Source organism: Papio anubis, chromosome 9 (genome assembly GCF_008728515.1).
Source record: "Papio anubis isolate 15944 chromosome 9, Panubis1.0, whole genome shotgun sequence".
In the NCBI taxonomy this organism is placed as follows: Eukaryota; Metazoa; Chordata; class Mammalia; order Primates; family Cercopithecidae; genus Papio; species Papio anubis.
Window position 1 is genome coordinate 1840696 of NC_044984.1, and position 21764 is coordinate 1862459.

General features: G+C 57.1%; 2 protein-coding genes across 2 annotated transcripts in view; one reads left to right on the forward strand and one right to left on the reverse strand.

Moving 5' to 3' along the window:
* The window catches only part of CACNA2D4 (calcium voltage-gated channel auxiliary subunit alpha2delta 4), a 132637-nt gene that overhangs the window by 23266 nt on the left and 87607 nt on the right, over window positions 1-21764 (reverse strand). The window lies entirely within an intron of this gene.
* Window positions 2543-20955, forward strand: LRTM2 (leucine rich repeats and transmembrane domains 2). The gene is made up of 5 exons (XM_017945581.3): window positions 2543-4909; window positions 11511-11692; window positions 12138-12277; window positions 15106-15696; window positions 18444-20955. Exons 3-5 carry the CDS (start codon window positions 12211-12213, stop codon window positions 18896-18898), a joined length of 1113 nt encoding a protein of 370 aa, XP_017801070.2. The 5' UTR covers window positions 2543-4909; window positions 11511-11692; window positions 12138-12210; the 3' UTR covers window positions 18899-20955.

Below are 21764 nucleotides of genomic sequence, written 5' to 3' on the forward strand. Positions count from 1 at the left end.
GTGTCCTTTGCAAAATTTAGGGTATTGCAACCGCCTATTGGCATGTCATCTGCCCTTGGGTCACAGAGTGCTAATGAGTGCGTTTTACAATCCTCTTGTAAGATAAAAAAGTTCTCAAAGTCCCCACTCGACCCAAGAAGTGTAGCTGGCTTCACCTCTCACTTTGAACTTGCTATGTTCTTCCCCAAACCTGACCCTCCTTGAGACATCTCCATTTCACAACACATTTTCTATCTGATTGCTATCATTTTCCCTCCTCCCATCTAAGGTCTGCACACCTTAGTGCCAACATTTTATAAATCTGTCCGCTTCCCTCCATCTCCACGGTTACCACCCTTGGCCAAGCCAACATTGCCCTCACTTGGATTAATGCAAGCACCCCCCAGCTGTCCACCGCTTTCCACCCCACCTCTCTCTGACCCGTTCTCCACATAGCCACGAGAGTGATCTTTCTGAAGATCAAATCACACCACTCCCTGGCTTAAAACCCTCTAATGTCGTCCCATTGCTCTTTGTTGTTTTGTTTTTTTGAGACGGAGTCTCACTCTGTCACTCAGGCTGGAGTGCAGTGGCATGATCTCAGCTCACTGCACCGTCTGCCTCCCAGGTTCAACTGATTCTCCTGCCTCAGCCTCCCGGGTAGCTAGGATTACAGGTGCGTGTGACACCATGCATGGCTAATTTTTGTATTTGTGGTACAGATGGGGTTTCACCACGTTAGCCAGGCTGGTCTCAAACTCCTGACCTCAAGTGATCTACCCGCCTCAGTCTCCCAAAGTGCTGAACACTTCAGAAATTACAGGCATGAGTCATCGCACCTGGCCCCCATTGATCTTAAAATCTAAACTTGTAAGATGGCCACGTGACCTGGCTCTGCTGATTTCTCTTATTTCAACCAGAAGCACTTCATCTGTCAAACATATTAAGCTCATTCTCACCCCAGGGCATTTGTACCAGCTGTTTTCTCCTCCTGGAATGCTCTTCCCCTAGAATTTTACATGGCTGGCTCCTTCCCATGATCAGGTCTCAGCCCAGCATCATCTCCTAGAGTGGCTGTCCCTGGCCTCCCGAGATAAAGCAGGTTCCCCCCTCCCCCGCCACCTTTCACTCTCTATCTCGTTACTTTTTTAATTTTCTAAGTGACATGATTTGTTCATCTATTTGATTTCTCATTTATTGTCTGTCTGGGGCTAACACCAGGCGGGGGATTGAGTTTTGATCCCCAGCACCTAGAACCCATTCCTATCACAGTGTGGCTCCGTACATTTCTCTTGAGCTATGTGAGCAAACTCAATTTGAACCAGCCAGTTGACAGGGAGGCAGAATTCTAGCAGGTCTCACTGTCCCTTCCCTCCAAGCTTCAGGGCCTTGCTGACCTCCTTCCTCTCCATTTTGCTGTGCCTGCTCACTGTCCCTGAACTTGAGATCCTGGAGGTTTAGCTGTGCTCTGGGTCCCTTGAAGACCTCGGAGGCAATCCACTAAGGAATGGGGGTTTAAGTGAGACATGAAGAAGAACTTCCTTATGGCAAGAACTGTAAGATGTTGAAGACAAGACGTGGTATTGGGAGTAAAGGCGGTGAGGCACGGAAATACATTTACCAGTGAGTCAACAGTGTTCTGCGGTGCCCAACTGCTTGCACCCCTTGGCTTGCATCATACTGAATCCTTCTGTCAACTCCTGTCCCACAACCCAAGTTGTGCTTTTCCATTCCAGACACCCAGGGAACCGAGTCTTCTCCCCCAGGATCCCTGCTCTGCTCGTTCAGCTGAGTGGCTACTTGGGGGGAGGACTGCCCTTCCTCCCATCATCTCCTGCTAGCCAGCTGTGTGTAGGAGACAACACCTTATGATACTATGTTTGCAGACAAGCTCACACCTTTCCGTGAAGAGAAATTCAGGCCAAGGGCCTGAGGGAATGCAAGGCCTCGGCTTTTCCGGTTGCTTTCCTGGGAGTTATCAGGAAAACTTCCCTCATGCCTGTGCATGCTGGGCCCCTGGTTTAGACCCTGACGTTGGTCCCCAGGGGGTCTGTCATGACCTGAAAGAGGAAGACAAATCTCAGACCCCTTCCTGCCCCAGCTGGCCTGAATCCCTTCCCTCCCTCCTGTCCTCCCTCTCCAGGCTGTCCCCTCCCTTCCCTCTCTGGCCTGCCTCTCCACATTGATCTCGTGCCTTCCTCCATAGCAGCTTTCCTTAAGATCTCAGCTCAGCTCCGCTGGCCAACATAACAAAGAGCCTCAATAAGGCCAGGCCGGCAAGCGGCTTATCAAGATGTACATCTTGGCTCTGCACGTAGACTGTCACCTTGGTGCTGCTGTGTCATCACAGATGGCAGAACCAAACAGCTGCACATGCACACACACATACATGCACACACAGACACACATGCATGCACACATACATGCACACACAGACACACATGCATGCACACACACATACATGCACACACAGACACATGCACGCACACACACCTGCACACATACACATGCATGCACACACACCTGCACACGCATGCATATACACATGCACACCATACAGATGCACACACGTACACACACATGCACACACATAGCATGCACATGAACATATGAGTTTGCACACTGTTGAGTGCTGTGGTCCCAGGAGTCAGAAGCTCCAGCTTTGCCCTCCCAGCCATTGTATCTACTTCTCTTTCCTCCTCCTCTGTCTTGAGAACCTAACCGGGAGACTGCGTGTTGCATGGGATGGGGACTGTGGGGCATGAGACGGATCATCTTTTGTAACACATGCTGGGGACCCGGCAGGTGCACAGCGAAGACTTAGGTTGCAGAAGGCCAGTGCCAGAAGGGGGACCAGAGATCTCAACTCATCTCCTCATTCTGCAGGGCAGGAATCCCAGCCAGCAAGGCCCAGGGCTGCTGAGTGAACTCACTAGCTAGCTAGTCACTGAGCAACAGAGTCTGGAGTCTGGGTGCCCTGATGCCCAGTCTTGGGCTCTTTCAGTCCTCCATTCCTCACTCAGTTGACACAAAGGCGCTGGGGCCTGAAGGACACGGAACAGGTGAGGCCGTCCCTCTGCTCGAACAGCTCTGTGTAGGAAAGGAGATGAAGCAGACCACAGAAAGCCTCTGCACAATGTGAGGGTGGCCCAGAGAGAATGCCAGAGATCGGAGGAGGAGCAGGGCCAGTCCTGTGGCATTCCGGGGAAACGTCGCCTTGCAGGTGACATTCTGGTTGAGATTTTAAGGAAGCGGGAAGCCCCCTATGGGCAGGAGAGCATTGCAGGCCCAGGGAAGGCCACACTTTCGGGGAAGGCCACGCTTTCGGGGAAGGCCACGCTTTCATGGAGATGGAGAAGCAGGAAGCGTGTTTATGGGGAGGTGGGAGCCTCTTTAGCTTGAAAGTGGGATGTGTGGGAGGCACCAGCATGAGAGGTGAGAGGCAGGGGATTCCCCAGAGGGAAAAGACACTGCAGCTCAAGGCTTGTGCTGCCCGGGGGCCCAGCAGAACAGACAGAAAGGAGTGTGCAGGAGCATCCTTCTAGAGGCATCCTGAGTCCAGGGGGTTCCTCTACCCCCACCCCAGTCCTGGTTATGAATCCTCCCAGGAAAGCAGGCAAAATGGAAGAGGGACAGAGGACACAGTGACATATTGCTAGCACACTGCTTCATCTGTCTACAGGCAGTGGATGCAAAGGAAGGGGGATTTAGGGTTCGTACTCCAGGCTGGGGGGGCCCTGGCTTCCTTCTAGCTTGGTCCCTGACTCACTTGGCCTTCAGATCAGCCACTTCCCATCTCTTAGGATATCAATTTTTCTGACTTGCTTTATCCTGATTGGTTAAGAAAGAGGCCTCCAAGTTCTTGAATGACAGTCTCTTCCCTTCGCATGCCTGACCCATCACAGATAAGAGCAAGGAGCCCTGAGAAGCCAAGCTCGTCCCTGGCACTGAGAATGGTCTGCAAGCAGCTGCTGCAGGCTGCCCTGTGCCCAAGCTCCCAGCTGCCAACTCTGGTATTCTGCTTCCTAAAGTAGTCCTGGCCTGGGGTGGTCAGACCCTGAGGCTCAGTGACCTCTGCATGACCATGTGATCCCTGGCTTTGTGGGGGCTCAGGGCCCTTTCCTGTAGGGCCATCTGTCACATGGACATCCCTGTGCACCCTTCTTTTGTATGAGTGAGAGAAGGGTTCAGTTTTTCCTTCTCTCAGGCAGGATGGGAGACTCTGCCTCACATGTCTCTAAAACAGGAGAAAGACCAGCTTCCCAGGGGGGGCCTCAATGGGAACAAAAGTCAGCCGCTTGCTCAGTGTCTGCGCCTGTCCCTCTTTCCCCAGATGGAAGGGAAGAGAGCGGAGAGGCACAGAAGACAGGTGCAGCCGGGGGGTGAGGGAGAGCCTGGAGGCGCAGGATGGAAGATGGAGGTGGTGGTGAAACAGCTTTCCTCCTCCCTGGGGTCGGCAGCGATTCATCCACAGGCGCCTTTTTCCACTGAAACGTGAGCGTGGCCAGGGTGAGCGCTGCCCTCGCGGCCGAGGCGCCTCTGGTGTGTGCCTGTGTGTGCTGCTGCCGCTGTCATCACAGATGCACCCCAGCTGTCACTCCCCGCTCTGCTCTGGCTCGTCGCTCGCGCACACGCGCGCTCTCCTCCCTCGCCCCTTTCTTCCCTCTCTCCTCTCTCTCTCCCTCCATCCCTCTCTTTCCTTCTCAGTTTGTGACTGACCCAGCAGTCCCCTGCCTGCTGCCAGCATTCCACCTCCCGGTGCTGTGTGCTGCGTGCCAGCCCCTGCTCCCGCTGAGCGGAGACTCTGGCATCAGTGCCCACTGCGCTCTGCCTGCCGCTGGTGTCCGGATTTCTCTAGGAATCCCAGGAGGGTCTTACTGGAGGGTTGAGAGCCACCTGATTGAAGGCGTTTGCGGTCAGAGTAAAGACGGTGAGTGCCGATTGACTGGTAGGAAGGAATGGAGGGTTGGTGGGGACGGGGGGGGGGGGTGGTCCGGGCATGGGAAGTGGGGACCGGCCATCTCTGCCCTGCAGGAATAGCTGCAGTTGCTTCCCACCTGGGGGCAATTGCTGGGGCCAAGCAGCAGCTTGGGCTCAGGCACCTGAGCATCCCAAAGGTGCACAACACCGGGAACTCTGAGCCCACAGCACTGGGGACAAGAACTGTGGATTCTGCTGGGAAGTGGGGAGGAGGGCAGCGCTGGCGCCAGATGACAGTCCCGGGTGGCATAGAAACGGTCCCTGCAGCACGGGAGAAGCAGCCAAGAGCCTTGTGTTGTCGTTGTGCCCGGCTCTGCACAGACAGCCCCAAGAAACTCGGGGGTCATGGGAAGCGGGTGGGATGGCAGCCGGGTGCTGGGGACAGGGCCAGATCACAGGAAGGCTTGGGGTGGAGGGTGGCAGGGTGGAGGGCCTGGATGTCAGAGGCATGGGCACAGACCCAGGGCCTGGGCCTCCCCATAGCTTGCCTGCAGGTGGCTGTCCTTGGACAAGGGTGTGGAGGAACCCTCCCCCAGATGAGCATGGGTCCACTCGGCTGTGCATGAGGCCTCCCTGGTGAGGGTGAGGCTGGGAGTGGGCAAGAGAGAGGAGTATCGCAGCCCTTCCCTGCTAGCCCAAGGGCAAGACAGGAGAATCAGGCCTGCGAGAACCTGCTGGGGTGTCCCGCGGCTGTACACCCAGCCATCCACCTGCAAATGGGTCAGGGAGCCTTAGTGGGGGCCGTGCACTGAGCTTGGGTGGGGGGTACACAGCGGGGCCAGGCCTGCCTGGCTTCTTGACCCAGGCAGGGGGCATGGACCCCCTGAGTAGAGCGGCACAGTCACTCCCAATCCCCCAGGCCCGTTTGGACAGTGCTGGAGAGAGGGGAGCAGCCTGGCCAGGAGTCGGAAGTTCATATTCCTGCACCTCCCCGCAGGTCCGGGGCTGGGTTCCAGTTGGCGGCTCTGTCTCTCCCCCACCCCCAAGCTGTCCACATTTCTGGGGGGTGTTGGCACCTGGCTGTCAGGGCTACTTGGGCAGTGCCTCTTTGTGACTCAGATGACACCCCTGCAGCTTAGATAACCGCCTCAGGTGGGGGCGGGGAGGGAGCCGAGCACGTGGAGCTGAGGCGGGGGAAGTCCAGCTGGTAGGGAAACCCGACAGCAGCTTCCGAGCTGCCAAGAAGAGCCCAGCTCTTCCCACCCCCACCTCCCCACCGGCAGAAAGAAAGTCTCAGCACTGCCAAAAGAGGGAGACCAGGAAAGCCAGGCCCGTGGGGAGGGGGAAGGAGAGAGGCCGCTTAAGTTGCCGATCTGGTGTCTTTGGGGTTTGACAGAAGCTTGTATGGGCCTAGGAGGAGCAAATCCTGCTCCCATTTCCCAAGCACCAGAGCCCAGGGGCCACCTCTGGGCTGTTTGGGCCTCAGTGGGCAGTGTAGGAAGGAGGAGGGGACGGCGTGTATGTGATGGTTGGGGGTGTCTGGGAGCTCTGGGGGTGGGCAGAGGAGGAAGGAGCCAGCATAGAGGCCCTCTGACCCTCTGGTCTTCCTCCTTCCCCCCAGCCAGGCTTCCCCTGTGCCCTGCCTGGGGACACCACTCTGAGCCCAGCCCCAGGGCTCAGCGGACACCTGAGCCTCCCTCATGTCAGGGAGCAGCTCCCATGAGGAGTCACTCAGGGGGCTTCTCTGCTCTACTTCCCAGAGGGTCTGTTTGAGATTGGGACTATCTGACAAGAAAACGGGGGTGCAGGAGGCTGGGGGTGAAGATGGGGCATGTGTTTTCAAATGAACCAGGAGGGCATATGGCCGTTCCAAGTACAAATATAGAGATTGTAAAAACCTGGTTCCTTGCTGCCTGGGCAGTGTGTGTGATGGGGGTGATGGGCAGGAAAGAGATCTAGCATGTGTCCTAGAGGGCCTGGGTGCCCAGACGGGCAGCAGCAAGGGAAACCCAGTCTAGACAGCAGTGGCAGCCTCCCCTGCGTCCCGGGCATGTGGAATCTTGGGCTGTCTTTGGCCCGGGGCTCTGGCTGCCCACTCTCCGGGCTCCCTCTCAGCCTTCCTGGGGTTGGTGGAAGGGCACTGCCCCTGCGGGCCCAGGGCGTGGGCCCAGTGCTGGCACTGCCTCTCTCTGGCCCTCTGCAGAATGAAGGGGGTGGCAGAGTAGGCTGTCAATGCCCCTTTTACCCCTGAGTCCTGTGACTCTTCCATGCTGAGAGGTGTGGAGGCCTTGTCTCGAGTCAGGGACCCTCGACCAAGGGGAGATGCCAGGGGAGTGGGTGCACCCTAGGGCTAGCATGATGGCCCAGGAATCAGGAATTCAGAGGTGGAGGCCCGATGGCCATTATCTGGCTGCATGTCTTGGATGCTTGATGTGGAGGGATAGACATGAGCAGAAGCCTGGGAGGAAGGGCGCGGACACCAGGTCTATGGTGAGTGTGCAGGAGGTTTCTAGCTAGAGTCTGAGACTAGATTAATTAACCTCCATCTCAGGAGAAATGGAAGGGGCAGGTGCATGGAGAGGTCCAGGCTCCTGCCGTCCCAACCTAGCTCTCTGCAGTGAGTGCGTGCGTGCAGGCTGTTCCATGCTCTGAGGGGCCGGGTGGGGCGCTAGCGGGGAGGTAGCTCCCACCCCCAGTCTCTAGGGGTGGCTGCAGCCCACTCAGCTCTGCACGTGGAACCCCCTGCTCCTACTGGGGCCTCTTGCTCCCCCATGGCCTCCTCAGCCTTGACTCCCCCACAGCAGAGCTCCGGCCTACTCCCCTCACCTCAGCACACAACCCCCAGCCAGAAAGGTTTCTAGAAAGCCCCCTCCACCCTCTCTAAGATCTTGGCCTCCCAGGACTTCAAGAAGGGAGGCTGGGAAGAGGAGAACCTGGCTTGCTTGCATCTCAGTCCAGCAAGTCACAAAGTCTGTTCCTTCATCAGGGCAGTGGGGACAAAGACAGCTGCCTTAGCTCCAGCGAGAGTGGATCAGGCAATGCCGTGGACGCTGCGGAGGACCCTTCCGAGGAAAGGCAGTGTCTTCCTTTCCTACCTCTGCCTTTCCTACACAAGTAGCCCCCACGTGTAAGCAGACGGACAACTGAGTTAGGAGCCAGAGAGCTCGGGCTCAGACCCACATGATTCCATTTGCCTAATTTTAGGAGAGTTAATTTCTGTTGCCTCAGTTTCCCCCATCTGCAAAATGATAGTAACAAGAACACTAACCCCAGAGAGTTGTTATAAGGATTAAGAAAACTACATAGGTTTGTGACTGTGGTAATTTTTTCTCCCCAGGTCCCAGTTAACTTCTCAGTGGGTCCTGGAGGCTCAGGGACAGGCCAGCATGGTCTCCTCGGCGGGCGGCCGTTTGCCCTGCTGAGAGGTGCCCCGGCCTAGTAGTATAAAACTCGAATATGCATGAAAATCGCCTGGGGATCTTGTTAAAATGCTGATTCTGACTCAGTCATTCTGGGTGGGACCTGGGACTGCCTTCTTACAAGGCTCCCGAGCTAGACCAATGCTGCGGATCCATGGACCGCACTTTGAGTTGCAATGGGCTACACTCAAAGCCGGAGTTTCTGGCCCTCCAGAGTTCCTCATGTGACTGCTTTGAGCTCTTCAGCCCCATTCTCCCATCCTGGCTCTCTCCGGAAGGGAGGCCAGGGCTTCCGTGGAGGCCCAGCCCCTTATCTTTGGTCTCCCTGTCTCTAGGACTGGGTTAGGAGCAGGCTCAGCATCCAGAGTGGATGAGGCCATGGGACTTGGAGACAGGAGATCTCGCTGTCCGCCATGCTGCACCCTGGGTAGGGACTTCCCTCCCAGACTGTGAATTTATTTCAGCAGCTGTCAGCGCCTGCCACGGCAGCTGCTCTCCAAGCTTCCCAATGTAGGTCACCCCCTTTCCTTAAGGAGGCTCCACTCTTCTGGGGGCGGGAAGGGGCCCTTTGGATGGAGGTGTGTTGGTAGGCAGAGGCTCAGGAACTAGGGAGTGCTGGCTGCAGCCCCACCTCTCCCTAGGAGTCCTTCTGTGACGACACACACGTATGACTGGTGTCCTCTGCGAGCTGCGCTGTTTTTCTCGCTCTTGGGAAGGTCCTGGTGTCCAGGAGGAAGCCCAAGGAACCCAGGAAAGCAGAATTTGCTGCTCAGAGAGCAAGGGGCATATCCGCATGGACCTGGGGGCCTTGTTTTCATCACATTTCTCTAGACAATACCAGGATCAACAGTGTCCTGCCACCTTGCAAGACAATACCTATGGGTCTGCATTGTGGGGACTTGCCTGACTTGTGCAGGTGACATCCCAGTCAAGGCTGGAGATGGGACCTCCAGACCTGCACAAGAGGCCACCTTCGCCAGCCTGTGTGCTGGTTAACCCCCGGGCTCACAGTGTGGGAGACACTGAGGGACGGGAAAGGGTGGCGTGGGAGGCAAAAGAGGAGCCTACCCAGAGGAGGCAGAAGCCTTAGGTGGAAACTGGCCTGAGCTAGGGTGGGAGGGCTTCTCCACTATCTATCTGCCTGCAGCAAGTCAGAAGGAGTGGGAGCAGATGCCTGGATGGGGCATCTGGCCTCAATGTGGACCCTGAGCATAGGAAGGATCTCATGGGTTAGGGGCTGCCCTGCAGAAGTTCTCTCTAGACCTTAGGTCCAGGCTGCAGGTGGCTTACACATATGTCTGCTGGGGGCATTTGGGAACTTAGAGGCATCTCATTCGGTTGCCTGAGTGTTGGCATTTGAGAAGTGCTGGAGTGCTGCCAGCAAGGTGCGTGTGCATGTGTGCAGGCATGTGGGCTCATGTATGTTAGCACACGCCTAGCTGCACAGCTCTCTGTGGGTGTGTTTGCATCCCGTGCTGTGTACAGAGCTCCAAGCACATGTCTGGGAGGCCTGTGTGTGTGCCCTGCTCTGTGCACACATAAGTATCTCCCTGGAAGGGCCACTGCCCGGTGACAGTCCCCAGGGAGTGACGGGCAGCCTGGCTCCAAAACCTGCAATCCAGTCCCTTATTTACCGTGTGACCTGGGGCAAGTGATCGTCATCTCTATGCCTTGGGTGGCCGTGGACGGTGAGCTCTGGACATGGGCATTCTTGATTGAGTAAGAGAGATTGTGCTAAAGGTCAGGGCTCGAGGGACAGACAGCGTGGACGCTGCTGTTTGAAGGCAGGTCTGCGAGGGCCATAGGTGTGGGGCAGAAATACACAGACTCCACAGGCCCGGGGTGCTCAGGAATGAGAACCAACCTCACGTGTGAGGTTGGTGGGATCGGGAAAGGAAGCCGTCACACTGACCTGCTGCTGACAGCCCTCTCCCCCGGAGGGAGGAACTGCTGCTCCCTCATGCCTGTCTTGGGCTCAAGTCCAAGCTTGGAGCAGGAGCCTCTGCCTGGATTTCCACGGTGCTGTGCACTGAGTGTGTCAACTCTCTTCCCTTCACTAGATAGATCCTCATAGAAATTCCACCAAGCAGGTATTGCGGTCACCATCTCTAGGCATAAAGAAGCTGAGGCCCAGAGGGTGTAAGCAGTTTGTTTAAAGAACTGGCCAGAGATTTGAACCCAGAGCCCCCACCCCTGCCAACTGGCACCAGGAGCCCACTGGGGCTTGGCCTTGAGACAGTGGTTAGAGAACCATGACATCGCCACCCTCAGGGGCTCCTCCACCCCTCATGCCAGGGACGTGGGTCCTCCTGAAGGCTGCATGGCAGGGGGGTCCCAGGCTGCCTGCAATCCCACATTTGTGCCCAGTCTTGTGACCCCTCTGCCAGCGCCTGCGGGGCCCTCGGCGGACTGGCACCCTTACTGTGTGGGGGAAGGGGAGGAAAGACAGCCAAGAGGGCAGCGCTCTGCCCCTCAGCAGGCTGCCCTTGCCGGGGTCAGAGCCGACTGTCCTGTTCTAACTGGGCACTGCTGTGGCGGCCTGAGGAGCACCCAAGGAGGGAGGGGCCGAGGGGAGCCGAGAGGAGAAGATGGGGGCAACAGGGTTTGCAGCAGGACCCTAATGCCCGAGTGGAAACCTGCACAAACAGGCAGAGATTCTGGGCTCAGCACTGACGCTTCCTGGCAACTCCATCTACCTCCGGGCCTGTCTCTTTCACTCTGATATTGCCTCCTGGGCTCCCAGAATTACATAGGCCCATGCGGGCAGGGAGAGGCAGGCTGCAACCAGGAATCACCCAGGGACAAATCTGACAACCAAGGAAGGTCAGAGGCTGGGAGCCGCCTGGAGCAGTGGGCTGACGCAGGGAGCCCGTGGAGGGCGAAGAAGAGGGGTGCAGGCATCCTCCCTCCTTCCCCACCCGTCCCCACCCCTGCCAGCTGCAGCAGGTAAACACATGCCAGTCCCGGTCCCCGTCTCTGATGGGCTGGCAGCCTGGGCCTCCCATCTGGAAGGAAGTGGAGACCCCAGCACACGTCCTGTGTCCCGGTTGGGAGACACAGGGGGGCAGACCCTAGAAAGGGTAAGTGCCCCCTTGTCCCCTCGGAAGGAAGCCTGCTCCTGCACCCCGGCTGCCTCAGCGCCCCTGCTCTGAGATCTCACCTCTCCTCTGTGTCCCTGTCTCTTCCTAGCAGCTGCCGCAGCATGAACCCCTGAGCTGATGAGTCTTATTATAGCCCGGCTGGCGGAAGACAGAGTGCTGCTATTCACCTCTGCGCGGGCGGCGGTGCAGGGGGAAGCGGCAGGCCGTCCAGTGGCTCACACCCTACGCGACTGCAGCTGCCAAGGGCCTGGCCCCTGCCTCCCTGGGGCCATGGTGAGCTGTGGTGGGGCTGGAGAAACTGGGACCCAGGTGAGGGGAGCCTCCAGGGACAGGTGACAGCTGTGGCCTGTGACCTCACTCTGCTCACCTCGCAGAGACAACTCAGTTTCTCCACCCATAACTCAAGGAATGCCCAGATGGGAGACCAGGTTGTCATGAAAACATTTGAGTGATCAACAAGAAGGCGGAGGAGGCCGGGTGGGCACTCGGGTGCGCCCCCAGCCTTGCCGCACTGTGCAAAGCCGAAGCCTGTTCCTCCCCCACCCCAGGGGGTTGAAGGCTCCCTGGCTCCTCTTCTTCCCCCACCCAGGGAATCATGACTGAGAGGAACAGGAGAGGGCATGAGGAGTGTAAAGAGACACCCGGGACCTCTCCCTAACCCCTGGGCTGGAACGGGGCTCCTGCACCTGCCTGCGCTCAGTGCTCCTCCCTCCCTCAGGACTGACAGGCGGTGCACCCAGGGCCTCCTCTCTCCCCAGAGCGACAGGGCCCAGAGAGCCGTGGGCCTCACCATGCTGGCGCCGGGCAGCAGCCCTGAGCAGAGGGGCAGGCTCGCCCTGCAGTGGAGGCAGGTCTCCTGTGAGTACACCCCTGGCCCCGGAGGAGGGTGCGGGTGGGGTGGGGGTGCCGAGGTGACTTTAGGTAGCACCGTATGGGGCCTTAGCAACACTTAGGCTGCAGGGAGGCCTAGGCCAGATCTTCCTGGGATACCCGAGGCCATGTTCTGGGAAGCCAGGGTCATGCCTGGTGACAGCATTCCTACCAGTCAGTCACCGCTGAGTGCTGAGTGGTTAGACCTGGAGTTGGAGGCCTCGACAGTTGTTCTACCTCCCCCAGGTAAGTCTCTGTGACCTCCTGGGGTCCCCAATGAGAGAAGAGCTCTGCTGGAACGCAGGCCTGCTGAGTCTTAAACAGCCTCACTGGTGCCTAAGCTTGTCAGACTGAGCTTGTCAGTCTGTGTTTCATAGACTGTGGCGAGCCCTTTTGCTCCCATGGGAACTGCCCCGTTGGCTGGCCTCGGCCAGGAGCTGGGTCAGCTTGGAGATGTCTCTTATGCTCCTTATGTCTCCGCTTTCCCAACTCTCAGTAGAGGACCTAGTGGGCTCTTGGGAGGCGGTGCTGGAAGAGACTTTGGGGAGTGGGTCCAACCCCTCCTGCATATATAGACTGAGCCCTCTATTTACCAAAAACGGGAGGAAGCGTGAATGAAGGCAACGCCTGGCAGCGTCAGGGTGAAAGGAGCCCTGAGAATTCTCTTTATATGTGGCAAAGGGACAAGGTCAACAAGGGCTGGCCTGCCCAAGGCTACACGGTGGCAGGGAGGAAATGGCCCTGCGGGATGGGGACGGCACTCCGCCTGACTTCCCGCTGCGGCCAGCCCTGTGATCCGAGGCCCCACAACACAGGCAGCCTGAATTATTCACTGTGCGAGAGAGGCTGGCCCCCGAGTGACTCAGATCTCCTTTCAACCTCATTCCAGAATCACTCAACACCTCGCAATACGGGATTATGTTTTCTTGTCACTGGAGCTTTTCTGCCACCCTGGTCTCCAGGGCGGTTCGGAGGCAGGGAGTTGCTCTTCTGCCGCCGCTCTCGGCCTGCTGTCAGGCCCTTCCCTGGGAGGGGCGAGTGGCTTCTGGGGATGCAGATCCTTTGGAGAGGGAAGCTGAATGGATTGGATTTTTTTTTTTTTTTTTTCCTGGGGAAAGTCAAGTCTGAAGAATGCTGATTTTCAGATGGCTTGGTGTGGTGGTGTGGGGCTGGCTGACTGGTAGCACATGGGCTCAGAGGGGTGAGAGGTGAGCGGTGACATGAGGTAACCCAAGATGGCCAGAAAAAGGGTCTCCAGTGGCTTCCATGGCTGTGCCTGTGCTCACTTCTCACCAAGAACAGGGGGGCTCGCTGTTAGGCTGCAGGGAGGCCTAGGCCAGATCTAGCCACGTGTCAGCTCTCAGCTGTCATCGATCCTCCAGGCAGGGGAAGGGGAGAGTCTCATCCTCTTCCTTCAAGCTCCACCCTTTGGGACACCAGACACCCAGAGCCCTGTTGGACAAGACTTAAGGCTGTTCACACCCAGCTCACGGCCCATTGGTCCACCCCGACCTGGGACAGCCAGGCCCCAGGTCTCAGGCCCCAGGTCTCAGGTCCCAGGTACCAGGTCTCAGGTCCCAGGCCCCAGGTCGGGGATGGACTGATGGGCTGTGAGCTGGGTCTGAACTTCTCCATTACTTCTCTGGCTGGGGTCTTTTCTCTAGTCTGTGTGGAACTGACCTTGGCTGGGCTGACTTGGTGGGACTGAACTATTTTGAGCTCTTCCCAGTTCCCTTTCACAATGAGCAGGCTTCCCTGCTACTCAGGAGGACACTTAGGGGTTTTTGAGGCCGCTGTTGGAAAGGGCTGCTCCACAACGGAAGGCACGGCTCTGATGTGATTGTTCCCCGAGGGTCACTTCTCCCAGCCCTACACACAGGACCCCATGCTCGCTACGCAGAAGAAGAGTCTTGGGCAAAAGATGGGACTGGGAAAGGAATTCTGTTAATCGGGCCATTGTGCAGGAATGCTGCCCTGTAGCCCCTAGGAACAGAGGCCCAGGCTGAGAGCCTGGATGGTGTTAGGGTGGGAGTCAATGTGGAAGGCGTCCTGGGCCCTGTGATTTGTCAATGTTGAAGTGGGTTTGTGCATCTTAGCCTGTCACTCCGACAGTGGGACCCTCGGTGCACAGCCTGGGCTCTAAACCCTCACGCCAAGTTGCTGGCGTCATCTTGGGTGTGGGGTTCATGGAGACCTAACAGCACATGGGAAGCTGTGCAGGACAGGGCTGGGAGTGCTGTTTTGTGCTCTCGCCTTTCCACACGCAGCTTGTCTTTAGGGCAGCTCCAGAGTTGGGGTGGGCCACAGAGGGGAGGGGGCCAGCAGCCTGGCCATTTTCCACGGGAAAGAGAGACTTTGTCCCAGCAGTGACACTGGGAGAGGGCATGGGAGCAGGTTTCTCTGACAACCTTTTCTCCTGTATTGTGTCAACATCCATGGTGTCTGTAGGACCCAAGCTCCCAGGAGATGACTGTGGGAGGCCCTGCAAGCTTCCCATCACTGTGCACCAGCATGGCTTGTCCTCTGGGCTCTGGCTGAGTCTGCAGGGTCATTCTCCACTCAAGTGATTGCTCTGCCAGATGTGTGGCAAGGCAGGGCGCCCTGCAGACACTGTGTGATGTCCATTACTATGGAAGTGGCTTTGGATTTGTTATCCTTTTATGTGGTTAATAAATGTTTATGCCTTGATTGTGGCTTGTGCCAAAGGAGATAAAGCCAAGAGCTTGTTATGATATGAGCTGGAAAGGAGGGAAGAGTAGCAGGAGGTAATGACCTGGCCTGTTGCTTTCTTTCCCCTGTCTGTCCCTCCCATCAAGGGATCACCTGCTGGGTCGCCCTGTATGCCGTGGAGGCCCTCCCCACCTGCCCTTTCTCCTGCAAGTGTGACAGCCGCAGCCTGGAGGTGGACTGCAGTGGCCTAGGCCTCACCACGGTGCCCCCAGATGTGCCCGCAGCCACCCGAACCCTCTTGCTCTTGAACAATAAGCTGAGTGCCCTGCCAAGCTGGGCTTTCGCCAACCTGTCCAGCCTGCAGCGGCTGGACCTGTCCAACAACTTCCTGGACCAGCTGCCCCACTCCATTTTCGGGGACCTGACGAATCTGACTGAGCTGCAGCTACGCAATAACAGCATCAGGACCCTGGACAGGGACCTGCTGCGGCACGCTCCGCTGCTCCGCCACCTGGACCTGTCCATCAACGGCCTGGCCCAGCTGCCCCCTGGCCTTTTTGACGGCCTCCTGGCTCTGCGTTCCCTCTCGCTTCGCTCCAACCGTCTGCAGAACCTGGACCGGCTGACATTTGAACCCCTAGCGAACCTGCAGCTGCTGCAAGTGGGAGATAACCCCTGGGAGTGTGACTGTAACCTGCGTGAGTTCAAACACTGGATGGAGTGGTTCTCCTACCGAGGTGAGCGCAGCCGGCCCCGCTGGGGCCCCAGGGATCGGGACAATCACCTCTGGCCCCACACTTTCCTCCTGGTGGCTGGGTGCTGACTCAGAGAGCAGGCCAGGGCAAAGAAGGGGGCGACCCTGCCTCTGTGCCAGCTCGGCTAGAAAAGTCACAAGCCTCCCCTCAGATGAGCCATCACCTTTCCTGCCAGTGGGAGAGAGGCTGGTGCTGCTCCCTCCACCCCCACCCTCCCCTCCCTGCTCTGCATCCCCTCCCCAAGCTAGCTCCCCGCTTTCTCCTAGGAGGACTCGCAGAACTGGATCTCCCTTTCGTAGGTTACATAAGGGAAGTAAAGACACCTGGACTTTGTATCCCACCAGGTTTGCCTGTGGGCTTCCCCGGTGCGGTAGAAGGAGGGAGAAAAACAGCTCTTCTTCTGAAGAATACAGCCGTCTCTTAAACACCTACCCTTACATGACAGGGGAATAGAATGAATCCTCAGTAAAACCACAGCTTCCTTGTGGTGACAGTGCCAACTTCCTCTCCCAAGAAGTTTTGTCATCCAGACTTTAAGAAGTCAAATGAGTTAGGTTTTACTTTCTTCCCGTCCCCTTTTCTTTAATGTGGGAAAGTGCTGTAATGACCTATGATATGGTCACACGACATGGGAAAGGAGGGTGCGCAAGACAGTGGTGAGAAGGGCCGGATCTGCCTTTGTATTTCGGCTCTGCCACCTGCTAGCTGTGTGATCTTGAGAAAGCTGGTTGCCCTCTCACTGTGGCACTGTAAAGTGGGAAGGAAACAATATCTATTTCGTAGGGTCATTGTGAGGATGAAATGCGGCAATGCACGACATGTGGCTTGAGAGGTGCCCAGCACAAAGTGAGTCCTCAATAAAACGTTCATTTATCTGTTCGCTTCCTGGTAAGAATCAAATACTAAGTGGACTTGAAATGCCATTTAGTGCCCAGCACAAAGTACATGCTCAATGAATGTCTGCTGAGCTGATGAATCAATATTTAAGCGGTGAAAATAATGCCAATGCTTTTTGTTAAAGTCTTACCACTTTCATTTCATCTCCAGCCACAATTTCAATTATTTCCATGAAATTCTCCTGTGTTAGTTAATTAAAAATGTTTTACATACTATAAAGTGCCACAAAATGTTAGTCACTATGATACTTTCTCCCATTTTAGTGAGAGGGGAAATCATGATTACTATTTGTATAGTTTCCAGTTTACCAATGTCTTTTCATGTACATGATTTTAATCCTTACAGCAACTAATTGAGATAGACCTTCTTATTTTACAGCTAAGAAAACTAAAACTCATAAGTAATTAAATAAATTAAATAATTTTCACAAGATGACACAGCCAGGATTCAACCTTGGGTCTTCTGAGCAGGGAAGTGAGGCTGCACCCCTGTCAGCACCCAGCTCTGCATCCCCAGGCGGTACTGATACATGTTCCTGGGATGTGAGGTTTGCTGCAGGCCACCCAGGCGTCAGCCGCGTAGGGGAACTACTAGGCCAGGTGTCTTTAGACCCTCCTCTGCTATGGTCGTCGGGAACTGAAGTCCCAGCACAAAAAGGCATGCCATGAGAATGTGCACTTTTCAGACTTCTTCAATAGCAGAATTGCTTTCAACCTTGCATTTCTTAAAAACAAAATCTTGGAATATTTCCATTGGCATCCCAGGGAAAGATTGATGCCCACTGTATGAGGAGACTTGCGGCAGACGGGCTGCAGAGGGAGCTGCCAGTGACGGAGTGGCTGCAGCCGCATCTCTTCAGCAGGGGGTCTAGTGCCTGCATCTAGATTTCGCTGGAAGCTGAAAGAGGGCCAGAATCCAACTTTCACTTTCTAGGGGACGTCTAGGCAGATTGTTGTCCTCAGCCACCCTCTCTCTCACCCCACCCCTGTCCTGCATCTGTGTCTCCCTATGTCTGAGCCAGGCTCCGCCATCATCATGAAGACGTGTTGGCGAGCCCGTGCGCCCACGTACCCACACCTCCTCATCAGCACCAGCCTCCTCTCCTTGGCCTCGTGTGCCTCCAGGATTCCCCCTCCCGTTGCCTTTGTACTCACAGGGCTGTGGTTGGGGCACTGATGGGGCCATTGGATTGCTCCTAAGGAGGAAAAGGAGAACATTCCTGCCAACTCTTTTCCTCCCTACACCAGAAAGGGAGCTGCCCATTCTTAGGCAACCAAAAGGTCTTGCATGGAGGGGCAGTGGCAGAGGCGGGGGTTTTGACTTTTGTCCTTCTAGTGAGACGTAAGAACCCTAGAAGGATAAGATGCTGTGTTGAGAACAGTATCCTGGGCTCACAGACAGGTGATCAGCAGGCAGATTCAGGGGCAGACAGTGTGGCAGGGACACTCAGCTTTCTGCAATGACAGCCCTTTCCTGGGCACCTCCCCACGTTAGCACTGCCTTGCTCTGTGGGTCAGTTTGGCCCGGGAGAGGACAGGCTGGATGGAAGTGGCTGCGAGCTTCTCTATAAAATGGGAATAAAGACAATATCCATTTCACATGGCTCCTGTGAGGATGAAATGGCACGATATACGTAATTCACTGTGGACTTGGCTCAATCAATGCTGTTTTCCCTCCTCCGCTTCCTCTTCTATAGATGGCGATTCCAGGATTGACTACATTGCTGATAAAAACTACCTTCTGGGGCTTCCGTTTTGGGGAGCTGGGGATGGGGAGAGGGAGTGCAAGTTCTGGATGCCTGGTCAGCCCCTCTTTTTCTCTCCTGCATGCAGGGGGGCGCTTGGACCAGCTTGCCTGCACCCTGCCCAAGGAGCTGAGGGGGAAGGACATGCGGATGGTCCCCATGGAGATGTTCAACTACTGCTCCCAGCTGGAGGATGAGAATAGCTCAGCTGGGCTGGATATTCCTGGGCCACCCTGCACCAAGGCCAGTCCAGAGCCTGCTAAGCCCAAGCCCGGGGCTGAGCCAGAGCCGGAGCCCAGCACGGCCTGCCCACAGAAGCAGAGGCACCGGCCGGCGAGTGTGAGGCGAGCCATGGGCACGGTGATCATCGCAGGGGTCGTGTGCGGCATTGTCTGCATCATGATGGTGGTGGCCGCTGCCTATGGCTGCATCTACGCCTCCCTCATGGCCAAGTACCACCGGGAGCTCAAAAAGCGCCAGCCCCTGATGGGGGACCCCGAGGGCGAGCACGAGGACCAGAAGCAGATCTCTTCTGTGGCCTGAGCGCCCACTCCCACCCGGACAGGTAGGAAGGGCGGGGAGAGCACGCGGCATTGCTCTGCCACAGCCTCCACCTTGACCCGGCACTGGCCACTGCCTCCCCCAGTCCACTCTCCTCCCCGCCCTCCAGCAGACAAGCCACAGCGGGCTCTCTCCCTGCACTTTCGAGGCTCCCTGGAAGCCGCCGTGCTGGGGGCTCCTGCGGATGCTCCTCTCGGAGCCAGTACATCTTTGGAACATCTGGGGGATCTCCCTAAGCTCTGGCCACGGCAAAGCAAGGAGGTGTGTGCAGGAGGAGGCTTCCGGACTGGGCATTCCCCTGTCGCCCTTCCTGCCCCGGGGTGGCCACAGCTGGTGACTCTTCCTACCTTGCTGGTACCACCTCACCTGCATTGAGGGGACGGGGAGGGAGGGATCTGAGGGATGAAGGTAGATTTCTGAGACTCTCTCCTAAGCCAGAAGGACGTTCTTAACACCCCTGCAGTGTGAAAGCTGGCCCGGCTCTACAACTGTTGGTACCAATGTGCAAACACACCAGCCCTGCCATCTGGACCCAGCACTCAGAAACACCACACACCCCTGGCCGACGCCATCATGCCTCTGGATCTGCTATAGGTCACACTGACCACATGCTCCTGGATTCGCTGATTCACTCACACACCCATTGCATCACCAGTGCAGTCACACGGATTGAAAGAATACACACACACACACACACACACACACAGACACATTCTCACACTCACAGGTCACATGGAGACCGAGGCTATGAGCACTCGGACAGCAGAGACATGCTCTTCCCCGGGGGCCTCCCTGAGATCACAGAGCCTCTCGCTTGCTCACTGCAATCTTCTCAAGTCAACAGCGGGAAGGAACTCAACCAGTAACACCAGGATCCTTTGAGATCCTCTAAAGTGGGCCAAAGTGGTGCCACTAGAGGAGACTTCCTGTCACCATAGTAACCCTCTCACACCTCTCCTGCTGGGCTTTCCCAGGACACCCCCCAGGGGCCTGGAGCGGCTGCATGTGTGCATGGCGGCCTCCTGAGAACCCAGCCACACACCACTAGTGTTGCCTCAGTCCTGCCCACGCACATCACAGCACCATGCTCTGCGGGGCCCCTACCGATTCCTCCACAGCCTGCAGCCTGGCACCGTGACTCTGTGCCTCTCACCCTCCATCTTCAGTCCTCCTGGCCTGTGACTTCAGGGCTGGGACTTGGTGGTGCTTTGCCATTGGTGGCACCCTCTGGGGAAAGCAGGTGGCAGGCAGAGAACACGGTGGCTCCCCTGAGGCTCACTGCCTGCCAGCCTATCGCATCCAGAGCCCGGGAGTGGGAGGGGGTGGCCACACGCTGCCCAGAGGCTCCCAGGATGGGGCCTGTGTTCCGGGCTTTGTCTGCTCAGCGTGGCTCCCCAGAGCACTCCTTGCACCCAGGTGGGGGCCAAACCAGAGAGTGGGTGGGGAACCTGTCTGGGATGGAGCCACCTGCCGCCAAGGCAGTGCAGGTTTTCCAGGTTACTTGTCCCCCTCCCCAGCTCTGTCCCTCCTCAGAGTGCGATGACGGTGGGTATCTAGGTGTCATGCTCACAGGCTCAGGAGGCATCAGGCTCGTCTCTGGCTCTTGGATGGAATCTCGATGGGGGCTCAGGAAGAGGCCAGCCAGAACGCTGAAGCCAAGGGTCTGAGCAGAGGGAGTTGGCAGGCCTAGCTCCTGTGCCCTCCTCTGACCCTCCCTGCTCATGCGGCAGTGGTGAGTGGGGTGGGCTGGGGGCCCGGAGGAGTGCCTTTGAGGAGGTCGGTCCTGGCAGGTGGACAGAGGACACCTGGCATGGGCGACTTACTGGGACCCCAGGCCACCCCGGCTGCAGCCACAGTCTTCCTGCTTCTTTTGGTGTGCGGGCTGGTACCAGATCTGGGGATTTTCTAAAGGGACTGGGGGAGGGGAGGGCATTGTCAATGGTGGTATCTTTAGCCTGAGACAGAAGATTTTTAAAGGCAAAATTATATTTCTGGTTTGTTGTTTCAGAAGACCAATAAAGACTGTATTTTCCTATGTACTTCCTGGTTTCATTGGGAGGGAAGGGGACTTGGGTGCCAGGAGAGCTGCTTCCTGTCCCCCACCTCCCCAGGAGGCTGGAAAAAGCACCAGTGGCCATGACCCTGATGCGTAGAGCTCTGATGACAGACGGTGCCTCCCGCCCAGGGCCAGGGCTGGGGCAACACTGGGAGAGGGCGGAGGCTGAGTCCTGGATCAGAGCGAGGCCCTGTGGCTGGGGGCAGTGAGCTCGTGACCTGGCAGAGCCAGGATGGTACTTCCATCCCGACCTGACAGGCAGGTTCTTGAGCCTCAGGGCAGCTTAGCTGGGCGGCGCTGAGGTTGTGGTGTGAAGGTGAGCTGGGGACCCCGCCGTGGCCGTGCCCTGTGGGTGCTGCTCATCCACCCAGCCTTGACATGAATTGGCCCTGGCAGCCAGGACAGATGGGCTTGTGTGGCGAGAAGGCACTGTTTGCCCAGAGGATGCCGCCGCACAGTGGGAGGGGAGGGCAGTTGGAGGGGCCTCTGATGACTGGGTTCTTTCAGCCTCACTGGCTGCTGGCGGGGCTGCTGGTGGGGAGGGGGAGCCCGTTCACAGCTTACTAGGGCGCCAGCAAACCACACTCTGGGCCTGCAGAGTGAACCCTCCACGGGGCTCAGCAGGTGGGCCCCAGAATTATGGACTGGAGGGCTGGGGAATGAGGCACCGAGTAGAGGGGATGAGGAAGAGCATCAGACCTCTGGGGTTATGAGTACACGGCAAGCCCCAGTGAAGAGTGGGCTCAATGCTCGGCCCGAGAACTCCCTCCTCGGCTATATGGTTCATTAGTC